This window comes from Pantherophis guttatus, chromosome 4 (genome assembly GCF_059756535.1).
Source record: "Pantherophis guttatus breed Tessera chromosome 4, ASM5975653v1, whole genome shotgun sequence".
NCBI lineage: Eukaryota > Metazoa > Chordata > Lepidosauria > Squamata > Colubridae > Pantherophis > Pantherophis guttatus.
Genome location: NC_142066.1, coordinates 16,239,170 through 16,254,878, shown reverse-complemented (window position 1 = coordinate 16,254,878; position 15,709 = coordinate 16,239,170). Strand labels below are relative to the sequence as shown.

The 15,709-nt window shown below is 39.0% G+C and overlaps 1 protein-coding gene across 1 annotated transcript; it reads left to right on the top strand.

The window, feature by feature from the left end:
- Positions 1 to 5,545: 5,545 nt before the first annotated feature.
- LOC117656498 (vomeronasal type-2 receptor 26-like) lies at positions 5,546 to 13,992 on the top strand. The gene is made up of 5 exons (XM_034404659.3): positions 5,546 to 5,630; positions 6,982 to 7,836; positions 9,009 to 9,236; positions 11,944 to 12,070; positions 12,886 to 13,992. Exons 1-5 carry the CDS (start codon positions 5,595 to 5,597, stop codon positions 13,785 to 13,787), a joined length of 2,148 nt encoding a protein of 715 aa, XP_034260550.3. The 5' UTR covers positions 5,546 to 5,594; the 3' UTR covers positions 13,788 to 13,992.
- Positions 13,993 to 15,709: the final 1,717 nt, after the last annotated feature.

The following is a 15,709-nucleotide window of genomic DNA, read 5'->3' as shown; positions in this document are numbered from 1 at the left end:
TTTATACCTTTAGGTAAAAACTGAACCCTTCACCTCTAGTGTTCTTTCTTGTCAGCATTTTTATACATGTAGTCTAAATACAAATTCTTCTTAGGAGGCACTGCTGTCTTTAAATATTGGGAAACATCCCAAGTCTGTGCAAGCAAAATGGTGTTAAAATATGATAGCTATTTTATACAGTTATTGAGCAAATTCTCAAATTCTGATCCAGAACTTTTAAATAAATTCTAAATTTCTCTATTAAAATTCTGTGTGTGTGTGTGTGTGTGTGTGGGAGAGAGATTGATTTCAGGTCACTTAAATCAATGGAAGAAATAAGGTTTACTTTCCTTTTCCCTTGGTTGACCACTTTCAATTTTTTTTTTTTTTGAAATCTGTGAGTTTCTAATTTAGATTATTATTGAAATTTGCAAACAAAATTGTCACATTTTGTTAATCTCATCTTCTTTAGCCTCTTTTTTTTAAATGCAAAATTTGATTACTCTTTCTATTTCTGGGAAGCTGCTCATCATTTCAAAAGACAAAGAGAGATTAGCAGCATGTACCTTTGTCCATTTAACAATAAATAATTAGGATGGCTTGGATTACAAACTATGATATTAGCTGGTTCCCTCATTGAGCAAGCAGAGCATTTATACTTATGCAGGAACTGCCATGAGACAATTTATCCTGATTTTCATTATATCCATATACAGTAGTGGCCAAAATTGTAGAAACCTTTTGGGAAAAGTGTATTTTTGAGGTTTGATAGCTAATAACACCACTTTTTTTTTTTTTGGAGTTTCAAGACAATCATATTCCACTGCTGGTATGGCCTGGGAATAGCCCAGACCTTAACCCAATTAAAAACCTATGGAGCTGACTAAAGAAACGTGTTAGTCAGAAGCGACCCAGCAATAAAACCCAGTTAATAGAAGCAACCATTCAAGCTTGGTTTCACATTATAACAGCTGCAGAACTAAAAGAGTTGGTTTACTCCGTGGGAAGATGTTGTAAGGCCATAATTCATGCTAAAGGTTACCCAACTAAGTATTAACTGACGTGATAATTTTTGTATATCTCATTTTTTCTACGTGTTTCACTTTTCCTCTTTATACTGTAACTGCTATTCTAATAGCAAATCCTTCATAAAAGTTATTGCATTACATTCTTGATTAAATTATCTTTTCATTGATATATAATTTTATAGTACTACTCCCCCCCAAAAATTGATGTTGTTAGCTTTAGAAAATATACTTTTCCCAAAAGGTTTCCACAATTTTGGCCACCACTGTATCCTACCCAATTGAAACACAACAACACAGTCACACACAGCCATCTATACAGACAAATAAATGTAGATGCCCTTCACATGCATATGTTCCTCTTTATTTTACAACTGAGAACTCCTTGTGAGGTCATCCAAAGCATGAAGCATGGACAATATCTGCAGAATTCAAAAGCTGCATATAATCAATTTGGAGAACAACTGAACTTTTGTATGGAACTCTATTCATGGTCTCTTCAAATGTGGTTCTGTTTATTAAATTGGTACTTGAAATGTAGTGTCCTCCTGATCATGCAAATACTGATGTCAGGGTTCCAAGTAACACCCCCAATGAAAGAAGACTCCGAGGCTGGAGATTCCTCGAAGTTCCATTTTATTAGAGATGTCATATTGGAACATCTGGGAAAACCCGAATCTGAAAGTTTCCAGGTTTTCCCCACCCAAGTGAAAGTTCAAGTCCCTGCCCAGCACCCACATGTCCATCACATGACCCAATCAGGCACCATCCAAACTGGAGATACCTCCCAGTCACCCGACTCCAGGTGCCAGGGCAAAGCGTCCTTGACTCTCTGAGAAAGCAATGTTATTTTGACTATATATCTCCCATACTCCATATAATCCCCCCTCCCATTTTCCCACAGTAGAAAATGTGGCAAGCCTGAAGGCCCAATGTAAAAGATGGCTCCCAGGCTTGACAACTGGTTTAGAAAGTGTTTAATGTTCTTTTTTTGTAAAAGCTTGTTTCTCATCTCCTTTGGTATAAAAACTAGGTACATCCCCCCCCACCCCGTCCTACTAAAGGAGCACAAATGTTGAATTCAAATCCCAGGAACATGTTCACCTGTTTTCAAAGTCTCAGAGAAACACTGCCGCTGATTAATAATTATTAATAATCCCATGTAACACTGCTCCTGCGCGAGCTGCACTGACTCCCGGTGGTCTTCCGGGTGCGCTTCAAGGTGTTGGTTATCACCTTTAAAGTGCTCCATGGCATAGGGCCTAGCTATCTGCGAGACCACCTGCTGCTACCGACGACCTCCCATCGACCCGTGCGCTCCCACAGAGAGGGCCTCCTCAGGGTGCCATCAGCCAAACAATGTAGGCTGGTGACCCCCAGGGGGAGGGCCTTCTCGGTGGGGGCTCCCACCCTCTGGAATCAGTTGCCCCCAGAGATAAGGAGAATCCATGACCTCAATGCCTTCCGTCGTTCCCTTAAAACCCATCTTTTCCAGCAAGCCGGGTTGGCTTAAGAAGAAATTTTTAAATTCTTTTAATCAGTCTGTGATTTCTTAACTTTTGGGCCAAAATTTATATATATTTTTAAATGTTTTTTAATATTTGTATTCTATGTTTTTTTATCTTGGCTGGACACTGCCCTGAGTCCTCAGGGAGAAGGGCGGTATATAAATTGGAAATTAAATTAAATTAAATTAAAAACAATGACAATATTTCCCCCAGGCAATTCTGAAATTAACTATGTTGACTTCCCAGTTCCTTAGGGGGGATTATTAGATTTTATTGGAAAAAATAACAAGCCAATATTAAAATGCGTTTACTCATCATTGAAAGCTAGAGATGAAATCTACCATTCTTCCTCAGTTGAATGACAGATAATTTCTAGACAACCGTCATGACTTCAGTTCTCACAATTAGCAACCACTCAGGTTGGACAGTGCTATATAAAGACTAGTCAGAAGAGTTGTGTGGAAGATGTTAGCCCTGGTGTTGTTGGTGTTAGTGCTACTTCCACTGACAGTGTGCAAAGTTTCTAGCTTTAGATGTAATATTAGTGAGCCTCTTCCTATTCATCATAAGTATTATAAGTCAGGAGATCTCGTAATGGCTTTCATTATTTCTCACACTTACCGGTTTTCAGATCCTACCTCCTATAAAAAACGTCCTTCATCTGCACTCTTTGGTGACTTTGTGTAAGGCATTTGATTTTCTTAACTGTGTTGCATGCATTTTCCAACTATATTCTACATCTGTTGCTGTGTGTTGGGGAGAGTGGTGCAGATTTGATGCAGGTTTGTTTAGTTGTTCAGTAGTGATTTTATTTTTCTTTTCTAAGAATGGAGGCAGACTCCATTGTCATTCGGGGCCATATTTCTGCCTTATAGACTAAGCATTTAAAGTTATGAATATTTCTTTCCAGCATCATAATTATTCGTTTACGATTTCCATTCGGGGACACTTTGAAGGGAAGCCATTAGGAATTCTTTAATCTGGGATGGATCTACAAATTATTATTACCTACAGTAGTGGCCAAAATTGTGGAAACCTTTTGGAAAAAGTGTATTTTTGAGGTTTGAAGGCTAATAACACCACTTTTTTTTTTTTTTTTTTGAGTTTCAAGATAATCATACTCCACTGCTGGAATGGCCTGGGAATAGCCCAGACTATTGAAAATCTGTGGAGCCGACTAAAGAAACTGGTTAGTCAGAAGTGACACAGCAATAAAACCCAGTTAATAGAAACAATCATTCAATCTTGGTTTCACATTATAACAGCTGCAGAACTAAAAGATTTGGTTCACTCCATGGGAAGATGTTGTAAGGCCGTAGTTCATGCTAAAGGTGACCCAACTAAGTATTAACTGACATGGTATTTTTGTATATCTTGGTTTTTCTATGGTGATAATTTTTGTATATCTTGTTTTTCTACATGTTTCACTTTTCTTCTTTATACTGAAAACTGCTATTCTAATAGCAAATCCTTCATAAAAGTTATTGCATTACATTCTTGATTAAATTATCTTTCCATTGATGTATAATTTTATGGTACTACTCCCAAAAAAAAAGTGGTGTTATTAGCTAGTTTTAGAAAATACACTTTTCCCAAAAGGTTTCCACAATATCATTTACATGTCAGTGTTGTAAATTGAATTAAGGATTTATTTGTGAGAGTAATTCTCTCCTCATCCTAATCTTTGTCTGCTCTGTTTAAATGGTCTAAATGTCTACTACAGTGGTTGAAGAATGGAGATAATACCTGGAGAGATGGTTTTAAACTTCTCTATTACCTGTAATGTTAATTTATTAATAATTAATATTATTATTTGAATGTTAACATTATTTGAATGTTCTGTGCAACTTGAAGAATGAGAGAGGAATCAGTAGCGAGGAAACGTTCAAGGTAGCATCTTAAATACAATATTCTCAGTCTTAATCTGGGTGACTTTCATTTATTTGAGGATAATAAAGGGGGAAAATGAGTCACCCACTATGACTCATTTGTGGATTCTGTAGGTGTTATTCTTTTTCCTCTAAAAAGAAGACAGACCATAAGGGAACCAAAAATTCACAGAGAATTTCCTAGAAGAAACCATAGTAGTTTTGTAACTTTCCACAAAATTATGGTCATGGATATTAAGAGCCCAAGCATTGCAGTCAGATTTGATCTCACTTAGCACTTCAACACATTAATGTGTTCCTTTGCCAAAGCTCTGTATTTCTATCTTTTTCTTAATGACAGTTCAAAAAACGTGATTGAAAATAGGGTTAGGGTTAGGATTTAGGATGATGGCTCTACCTATTTTTAATGTTCAGCAAAGCACTTTGAAATCTGAAATGTATGGAGGTCATCACAAGAAGAACATGAGTGCCACTGATTGATTAGCTCAATCAATGAGATTTTGTGACCATTTCAAGTTTGAGCACCATACTGAAGAAGTTAGGTCTACCTCTCTGGAAAATTTCCATTCCTAAAGTCATTAACTTCTTTCAAATTTTTGAAGCTGCTATGAAATCATGCAAAACAGTCTTCCAAAAAGGATTGAAGAAAGTCCTAACGAAGTTCCTATAGAAGTACTTGGACTCTTCAGGTTCAGTAGAAATCAGAGAAACAGCTTCAAAAATGAAAGTATATAAAACTATTCTGAGAAAAAGCACCAAGAGATATTTGGAAAACAAGTTCACATGTTTTGTGTTTTAATGTGGTTGGAGCATATTAGCATTCTGAAGAAAAATCTTTAGAGAAGTCATAAGGTTCTTCCAGGACAAAGGACCAAGCAATTTAATTTCATATAAGACATTGGTTATCATTTTTAGCTATTAATTTCTCTTGTTGTAGAGTCATGAAACAGAACTACCAACATATCTTGACTTTGGAATTTGCTTTAAAGGAGATCAATGACAACACCCAACTCTTGCCTAACATCACTCTGGGCTTCCATATCTACAATAATGATTTCAGTGCCAGTGTTATTTATCTTGCTTCCATGGAACTTCTGTCCACAAAAGACCAATTCTTTCCAAATTACAAATGTGATGCCCAAAATAATCTGGTAGCAGTCATTGGGGGACCTAACTCTGATGTCTGCCTCAACATGGCAACAATTCTCTGCATGTACAAGATCCCACAGGTAGGCAATGTGAATATACCTTAAGTATTTAAAAAGAGAGAACATCTTCTCTAAAATTTGAGGCATTTTTCTGATCACGTTATGAGTGAACAAAATAGAGACAAATCCAAAGACTTAACTTAAATAGAAACTCTTCATTCTGGGAAAGAGTTGTCTGTTTATTTCTTCGTTGAGGTACTTCTTCGTGCATGTCATGTGAAGAGGGAATAGACATGATTCGATAGGAAATTTTTGTGATTTTTATTTTTAGAATAGAATAGAATTCTTTATTGTCCAAGTGATTGGACACACAAGGAATTTGTCTTTGGTGCATATGCTCTCAAGTGTACATAAAGAAAAAGTAAAATATATTCGTCAAGAATCATAAGATACAGCACTTAGTGATAGTTATAGGATACTAATAAGCAATCAAATCGTACTAGGAAACAATAAAAACAATATAAGCTGTAAAGATACAAGCAACATGGATATAGCCATAAATGGAAAGAGATAGGTATAGTAAGGATGAGAAGAATAGTAATACAGGCTTAGAAGTTAATTTGACAGTGTTGTGGGAATTATTAGCAGAGTGATGGCATTTGGGGAAAAACTGTTCTTGTGTCTTGTTGTTCTGGTGTGCAGTGCCCTATTGCGTCATTTTGAGGATAGAAGTTTAAACAATTTATGTACAGGATGTGAGGGTCTGTAGATATTTTCAGAGCCCTCTTTTTGACTTGTGCAGTATACAGATCCTCAGTGGAAGGCAGGTTGGTAGCAATTGTTTATTCTGCAGTTCTAATTATCATCTGAAGTCTGTGTCTGTCTTGTTGGGTTGCAGAACCAAACCAGACAGTTATAGAGGTGCAGATGACAGACTCATAATTCCTCTGTAGAATTGAATCAACAGTTCTTTGGGCAGTTTGAGTTTCTGAATTGGTGCAGAAAGAACATTCTTCATTGTGCTTTTTTGATGACGTTTTTGATCTAAGATGTCCATTTTAAGTCTTGAGATATGATAGAACCTAGAAACTTGAAGGACTCTACTGTTGATACTGTGTTGTCTATTATTGTAAGAGGTGGTAGTATAGGAGGGTTTCTCCTAAAATCTACCACCATTTCTCCAGTTTTGAGTGTATTTGGTTCAAGATTGTTCTGGTTGTACCACAAGGTTAGTTGTTCAACCTCCCGTCTGTATGCAGACACTCAGATTTGAAACCCAGATCCAGGAAAATTGAATTTTGAATAATAATACAAGAATGAAAAACAGAACCAAAAAAATGTATTCATCAGCATCATCAACATGCATGGACAAACATCCATACTTGTTTTTTGTTTTGGAAATATCTTTTTCCAGTGTTCTCTTTTTATTTAGCTCACGTATGGCTCTGCTCTATTGATGGAGAAGCAAACTGAAGGAGTTTTTTTTCAGCAGATGTTCCCAAGTGTAGCACTCCAATATGAGGGTATTCTGAGGTTATTGCTATATTTCAGCTGGAGATGGGTTGGAGTGGTTTATCTGAATGATGTTAATGGAGAGAGATTCGTACAGGAAGTGCTTCCCATGTTCTCCAAAAGTGGCATCTGCTTTGACATCATACAAAGATTCCCACAGCTAACTTTTTCTGTGTTTGCTGATCAAATGGTGAAGGAGGGCTTTGAAACATTCCTGGGTATCATGAAAAGCTCCGCAAATGTATTGATTGTACACGGTGAAATCCAGACCATCATTATTCTGAGAATGGTCCTTCACTTCTCGGAATTTGAGAACATACCAATGGTAACGAAGGTCTGGATTATGACAGCTCAAATGGATTTCACCTCAATTCCCTTCCAAAATGATTGGAATTTAGATTTCATCCATGGTGCTGTATCACTTGCAATGCACAAAAAGGAATTGTCTGGTTTCCAGAAATTTGTTCAAGACCAAAATCCTAAAGGGAAAAGAGAAGATGGTTTCATCAAAGCTTTTTGGGAACAAGCCTTTAACTGCGTGTTTCCTGTTTCTCTGGCAGACCAAGAAGGAAGCACAATCTGCACAGGTGAAGAAAAATTAGACTATCTTCCTGCATCTGTTTTTGAAACAAGCCTGACCGCTCACAGCTACAGCATCTACAATGCTGTCCATGCTGTGGCTCATGCGCTACATGATATGCATTCAAACAAATTCAGGTTCAGATCAAGAAGAAAGGGAGGAAGATGGAAGCTTCTGAATAAGTCATTGTGGCAGGTAATGGCCTTCCAAGCTGAGATACCGTATGCATACTTGTTCTAGCACATTTTTATTTATTTAGTTAGTTAGTTAGCTAGTTAGTTTGTCAAACACGTACGAGATAATAGGTATAAGTATAAGCATAGACATGAACACAGGAAATAAGTATAAATAAATGGGGAAAGTAGGATAGGGATGGTAGGTATGCTAGTGCACTCATGCAGACCCCTTACAGACCTCTTAGGAATGGTATGAGGTCTACAGTAGACAGTTTAAGGTTGAAGCTATGGGGGTTTGAGGATGTAACAATGGAGTGTTTGCAGTACAGTGTTACCGGAGTCTACGAGGTCGTATCCGCCCAGCTTGTATTGGACGTTCTGATTTTTGTTACCAATGTATAAGACAGAGCATTTGTTAGCTGAGATTTGGAGTTGCCAATTGTTTGGCCATTCTGACACATAGTTAAGATCACTTTGTAGGACAGCAGTATTGTCATGGTGTTAAATAGTTTTACGTCATGAGCGAAGAGGACGCAGCTGCTTATAATATGATTGCAAAGGTCATTTATGTAAAGCAGAAAGAGTGTGGGTCCTAAAATGCTGCCTTGGGGGACACCGCTGTTAACTGGTGCAGGGTTCGTAAGTACAGAGTGGATATCTAGGTTAGTGGTTTTCAACCTGTGGTTTGTGGTCCCTGGGGAGGCAGGCACGAATGTCATCACATGAGGCCTGCAAAGGTTTGAAGAAGTGTTATGATTTAAGCCTTCAATTAAATCTTGGAAGTCCATGACCATGGTTCGTGGCCACAAAAGATATTTAAAGGGTATCAGTCACAAAGAAATAACAATAGCAATAGCACTTAGACTTGTATACCATTTCACAGTGCTTTATAGCCCTCTCTAAGCTGTTTACAGAGTCAACATATCGCCCCCAACAATCTGGGTCCTCATTTTACCCACCTCGGAAGGATGGAAGGCTGAGTCAACCTTGAGTCTGGTGAGATTTGAACTGCCAAATTGCAGGCAGCCGGCAGTCAGCAGAAGTAGCCTGTAGTACTGCACTCTAACCACTGCACCAACCTGGCTCTTAAAGAAAGGTGGAGAACCACCAATCTAGGTTACATTTACTGTCTTTTTTTTTTTTTACATACATTAGCATTTCTTTAACGCCATAAATATTTTCTGATTCCAGTTGCACCATTACCTGAGAAGTATTTCATTTAACAACTCTGCTGGGGAACAGGTTTCTTTTGATGAAAATGGTTCATTAATTGCAGGATTTGACATTGTAAATTGGGTCACTTTCCCAAACCAATCCTTTCGGAAAGTAAGAGTTGGCAAAGTAGAACCATCAGCTTTCTCTTTAAAAATGTTAAACATTTATGGAGATTATATTGAATGGCCATGTAGATTCAACCAGGTAAGGATTTAATTCATATTGTAATACTGTAAATCATTTTCTAATGTTTAAAAAAACAAGAACAATTCAGGCCATATAGCCCCTGAAATAATTTACCTATTGTTGGATAATTCTTTGAATTTATCTCAATTTATCTCTCTTATTCACTCCAGATATTTCAAGATTCTTCTTTCACTCATTTTACCTTCCCAATGTAGCAATAACAATAGGACTTAGACTTATATACCACTTCACAGTGCTTTACACCCCTCTCTAAGCAGTTTTACAGAGTCAGCCTATTCCCCCAACAATCTGGGTTCTCATTTTACCCACCTCGGAAGGATAGAAGGCTGAGTCAACCTTGAGACTGGTGAGATTCGATTTGCCAAACTGCTGGCAGCTGGTGATCAGCAGAAGTAGCCTGCAATGCTGCACTTTAACCTCTGTGCCACCTCTGCTCTTGGTTGCTTAATGACTATTAGAAGTTGGAAAAGACTTCAAAAAAGCTGTGTGCGATGCATCCTTGACATTACAACTGCTGCATTGACCCTTGGTCACATGTTTGTATTTCAGGAGCTTGGTAACCAGTTTGCAGAAGCCTGAAATCATGTGACCACAATTTGCAATCCCCCCCCCCCATTTTCTGGCAAAAATAGTAAAAAAACGCTTCCATTGGATAGAGGTAGTCCTTGACTTACAAGCTGTGGTGAGCTGTGGTGGCGCAGTAGTTAGAATGCAGTACTGCAGGCTGCCTGCTGGCTCCTGCAATTAGGCAGTTTGAATCTAACCAGGCTCAAGGTTGACTCAGCCTTCCATCCTTCCGAGGTGAGTAAAATGAGGACCCAGATTGTTGGGGGAAATCTGCTCACTCTGTAAAACTGCTTAGAGAGGGTGATCAAAGCGCCGTGGAGTGATATATGCTGTGTTTCCCTGAAAATAAGACATCCCCTGATGATAAGCCCAATTGGGTTTTTGAGCGCATGTGCTAAAATACACCCCCCCTGAAAATAAGTCCCCTCCAAATTAAGCCCCCCCCAAAAAATAAGCCCTCCCCGAAAATAAACCCTCCTCAATATTATTTAAAAGCATGCACAGCTAGTCCCCGCTATTTCCTTTGGTTAGGGTTAGAGAGACAGAGCTGGAAATCAGATAAGATGGCAAGAGGAGCCCTGTTTTGCTCCATGCTCCCCAAAATAATAAACCTCCCCGAAAATAAGGCCAAGCACTTATTTCAGGTTCAAAAAATATATAAAACAGGGTCTTATTTTGGGGGAAACACGATAAGTCTAAGTGCTATTGCTATTGCTACAACAGTTGCTTAGTGACCATTTGAAGTTACAACGGCACTGAAAAAAGTGACCTACTGTATGAGTATTTTCAACACTTATGACCATTGCAGTATCCCATAGTCATGTGATTTACATTCGGATGCTTGGACAACTGGTTCATATTTATGACGGTTGCAGTTTCTCAGGATCACACGATCCCTTTTTGCAACCTTCTGAAAAGCAAAGTCAATGAGGAAGCCAGATCCACTTAACAACCAGTTTAACAACTGCAGTGATTCCCTTAACAAATGTGGCAAGAAAAGTCGTAAACTGGACAAAAACTCACTTAACAAATTTTTCACTTAGCAACATAAATCCTGGGCTCAATTGTGGTCGTAAGTCGAGGACTACCTGTATGCCATGTTCATTAACAACCAGTGATTCATTTAACCATCAAATTTGGCACATATGTTTCTCTTGGCTTCTAGGTGCTCGATAAGAAAGGATTTTTCAAAATGACCATCAAATCATTAGTATTTCATATACAGTATTATATTCACATTCTCTGATGCCAAGAAGTTAGACGTTCTACTCCCCCTCCCCACCCCACCTGAAAGGAACTCTGTCCCAACTGCCAGTGGTCTTATATTAACACACTCTGATACTAAGGAGTTACATGTTCTATCCCCCTCCCCACCTGAAAGGAACTCTGTCCAACTGCCAGTTGCCTTATATTAACACACCCTGATGCTAAGGAGCTAGACATTCTACTCCCCCTCCCCACCTGAAAAGAACTCTGTTCCAATTACCAGTTGTCTCATATTTTGTTACCTCGGTTCAAATTCACAGACATTCCACTCCTTCACTCAAGAGCGGTCTGGGGCTCCTTATAGTACTAAACATCACTACCTCACCAAAATGTCTATGCTTTTCACCTATGGAACTGCTTCTGAACTCAAGGCAGCAGAAGAGATATTCCCTTATGAGTTTCAATCACCGACCACCACTGAGCAATGGATTGGGAACCAAATTTCTCTTGCATGGTGTTCCAGCTCCAAATCACTTCTTACACTGACCTCCTCAGTTCAGATGATCTGTTCCTTCAACTGAAACACCAGTTAAAGGGAAAAGAGGGAAAAAATGCAGGAAAAGAGCAAGCCCGATCATAACTACTCATAAATTTTCAAGCTTTAAGTTTCAATTTATCAAGCCCAATCACATAGTTTCGTAGCGAAGCACAGTTAATCCAGCTAGCAACTATTAAAAAATATAATATGAAAAGATCAAGTAGAAGTAAGTCGAGATGGTGGGCATAGTTGCCACAGCTAACACCATATTTGTAAAACAGTGTAATTGCTATATATCTGTCCCCAAATGCTCTTGAAAAAATGGTATTATTGTGCTATTATTTTAGCTCATTTCATAATTGTAAATCACTTACTCTTTTCATTTTTGAACAGACATGGCCCCTTTCTCTCTGTAATGACAAATGTCATGAAGGCACCAGTAAGACAAAGATAGAAGGGAAGCCAAACTGTTGTTATAATTGCCTTTCATGCCCTGAAGGGAAAATTTCAAACCAGACAGGTAAGAGATACTATAAAGAGTATCTTTATGGTTACGCTATGGTTGTGACCTTTATGGTACAATATGGTTGTGACCTTCAATTCCACAGAATAATTCAAAGTGTAGGGGTGTGTTGTGGCCCGCCGGCAGGCAGCAGAGCTAGCAGCAGAGTCAGACAGTGAGGAGGTTGGGGAGGAACATGGGCCAGTCCTGGGAGCTGAGGAAAGCTCGGATGAGGGCTCTGCATCAGAGGCAGAAAGAGAGATAGACAGCAGCGAGGTAGAAGAACAGTTGGAGCTGCATGCTCAGAGCTTCCAGAAGACAAGAACAACTCAGAAAGCAGGGTTGACTTGGGAGTAAAGACACACCTTGGAGATGATTGGCCCCTCCCATAGGAAACAAAAGATAAGTGAACGGGGAGGGGGCTTTTGCAGGAAACAATTCGTTTATTCAGTAGTTTCAAGAGTGAAGAGTTCTGTTCGTGACTCTAAGAGACTCTGTGCCAAGTTTTGCCTTACTCTGCATTTGGAAACAAGTTACGTGGCAGCTTGCCAAGCAAGATAAGGCGTGTTGATAAATATTCCTTTGAAAAACTGTTTGGACAAACCTTGCTGACTGTGAATGAAAGTAATTCATAGTCGAGTAAATAAGAGAGATTTTGCCAGAACCAATTCCTGCTTTCTGTTTTTTAAGGGAGCCTAGGCCAGAACAGGATGATTTTCTTTCCCAAAGTCTATTGAAGTTGTGCATACTCTACAAACTTTCAGTAGAAATCTATCTACATTTCTAAATCATTCTAGATTTTTTTTTTTTTTTGCTAATGCTTTCTTTTCCAGATATGGATGACTGTGTCCAGTGTCCAGAGGATAAATATCCAAACTATGACCAAGATGCATGCCTTCCAAAAGATATAAGCTTCTTGTCTTATGAAGAATCTTTAGGGATCAGTTTGGCCATATTTGCTCTTTCCTTCTCTTTTGTTACAGCTGTGGTACTGAAAATCTTCCTCAAGCACCAGGATACTCCCATCGTGAAGGCCAATAACCGGAACCTTACCTATACTCTCCTCATGTCTCTCTTCCTCTGCTTCCTTTGTACCTTGCTGTTCATTGGACAGCCTGAGAAGATACCATGCCTCTTCCGCCAAACAGCTTTTGGCATCATCTTTACAGTGGCGGTTTCTTGTGTATTAGCCAAAACCATCATTGTAGTTCTGTCCTTCATGGCCACCAAGCCAGGATCCCAAATAAGAAAATGGGTGGGGAAAAGACTAGCAACCTACATTGTTCTTTCTAGTTCTTTTATTCAAGCCTGTATTTGTATATTGTGGTTGGCAACCTCACCTCCATTCCCAGATTTTGATACCCACTCAATACCTGAAAAAATTATCCTGGAATGTAATGAAGGTTCTGCTATCATGTTTTATTGTGTATTGGCTTTTATGGGTATCTTGGCTGTTATCTGCTTTACTCTTGCTTTCCTGGCCAGAAAGTTGCCTGACAGTTTTAATGAAGCCAAGTTTATCACTTTCAGCATGTTGCTATTTTGTGCTGTTTGGTTGTCCTTTGTTCCAACCTACTTATGCACCAAGGGGAAATACATGGTAGCTGTAGAGATCTTCTCCATCTTGGCCTCTGGTGCTGGTTTATTGATTTGTATCTTTTCTCCCAAATGCTATATAATTGTTTTAAGGCCTGAGTTAAATAGCAGGGAGCATTTGATGAGACGAAAAAATTAAAAAAAAAATTACTTGTCTACATGAAAGAGGCTAAAATTTTATTTTATTTTTAAGAAACTGGGCTTCGTCACAATAGCATGTTCCATTTACACAAACACTATTTGATTAGAATTAATCATAGATGGATTGGAAGAACCATTCTTATAACTTCTTCACTGGGATGTAAACTTCATAGAAATCGTGTAATAAAACATGACGGCTGTAAAAAATATTTGCAGATATTCCTATCCTTTCAGCTCCAAATACAAAATGAAATGTAATGAGTATTTCATGGAAAATTAGTTCCCCCCCGCCCCAGTTCTAGTAATATATTGTGAATTGTTAGATGTATGGTGCTTTAAAGTGAGGATAGAAGGCAGCGGTGAAATCCAAATTTTTTACTACCAGTTCTGTGGGTGTGGCTTGCTGGACGTGGCAGAGGAAGGATATTGCAAAATCTCCATTCCCACCCCACTCCAGGGGAAGGATACTGCAAAATCCCCATTCCCTCCCCACTCCTGGAGGAAGGATATTGCAAAATCTCCATTCCCACCCTACTCTGGGGTCAGTCAGAGGTGGTATTTGCCGGTTCTCCAAACTACTCAAAATTTCCGCTACCAGTTCTCCGAACTGCTCAAAGTTTCCGCTACTGGTTCTCCATAACCTGTCAGAACCTGCTGGATTTCACTCTTGATGGAAGGCCAATTTAGTGTAGTGGTTAAAAGCATTGGAAAAGAAACTGGGAGATTGTGAATTGTAGTCCTGCAATAAGTAGAAGGCTCACTGAGTGACTTTACGGAAGTCACTCATTCTCAACCAATGGAAGGAGACAAAAGAAAGCCAGTTAAAAAAACAACTTTACCTACAAAATGTTATTGCCCATTGCCAGGAATCCAGATTGGCTCATAGGCACATCTGTCCTTGCAGACATAGGAAATTCACACAGAGATACAGAGAGAGAGAGAGAGAGACAGAGACAGAGAGAGAGAGAGAGAGAGAGAGAGAGAGAGAGAGAGAGAGAGAGAGAGAGAGAGAGAATTAAAGTTGCTAAACTGGTCAGGTTTGAGACCTGAGCATTGTGCAACTGTATGAGCTACTATTATGTGTCCCGGCTCCTGCCCACCTGGCAGTTTGAAAGCATCAAAATGTGAGTAAATAAATGAGTACCTCTTCAGTAATATAGTTATGATGGCCACAGGACTATGTAACATGGAAAATGTCTTCAGACAATGCTGACTCCCTCAGTTAAGAAATGGAAATGAGTCCCCTACACACATGTGCCTTTTGATAGTTGATTTCTCTGAATGCCAGGCTTCCATTACTGTTGTTACCAAATGCCCGCTATGCATGCATGCACAGTCTGCAAAAACTTTCCATTTCCACATTTCTACTGGGGAGAGCACAGCTGATTTGCATGGCAATCTACTCTGCCACGTTAATCAGCTGAGAAGATAAAGGTAGAAAAGGACCCCAGGCAGGCGGGTGGGTCAATCTGAATGTCGGGGGCAACTGGTTCGCTACCGTGGGATCGTCGGTATTACCGGTTCACTCAAACCACTGTGTATCGGTAGCAGCCCACCACTGACTTGCCTTGATCTAGGATGTTCACAGTTTCCCAGCTGAAACTATATTTTATTCTTTATACTGTGTCCATCTTCCCTTAAAAAATTAACCGAATCCACAATGGACCAAGAATCAGGGTCTCTTATAGATTATTGACAGTAAAATAAAAGACTGCTAATATTAGAAGGACATGATTTAACTATAGGGTGGCACTCATATTTGTGGGGGGGGGGAAAGAAAATACTTATGGATACTTTAGAAGACACACAATTAGGAATTCATTACTAGTAATTTGGAATAAAATTAAAAAACAGCATTATATACAAATCCCATCTTGGATCTCCCTAGAGGAAACTTTAACACATCCAAATTTAGTAGAC

Coding starts and splice junctions, on each gene's coding strand:
- LOC117656498 (XM_034404659.3), top strand. CDS start 5,595: ATGGCAACAATTCTCTGCATGTACAAGATCCCACAG. Junction 7,837..9,008: donor TGAATAAGTCATTGTGGCAG/GTAATGGCCTTC, acceptor TTCTGATTCCAG/TTGCACCATTACCTGAGAAG. Junction 9,237..11,943: donor GGCCATGTAGATTCAACCAG/GTAAGGATTTAA, acceptor ATTTTTGAACAG/ACATGGCCCCTTTCTCTCTG.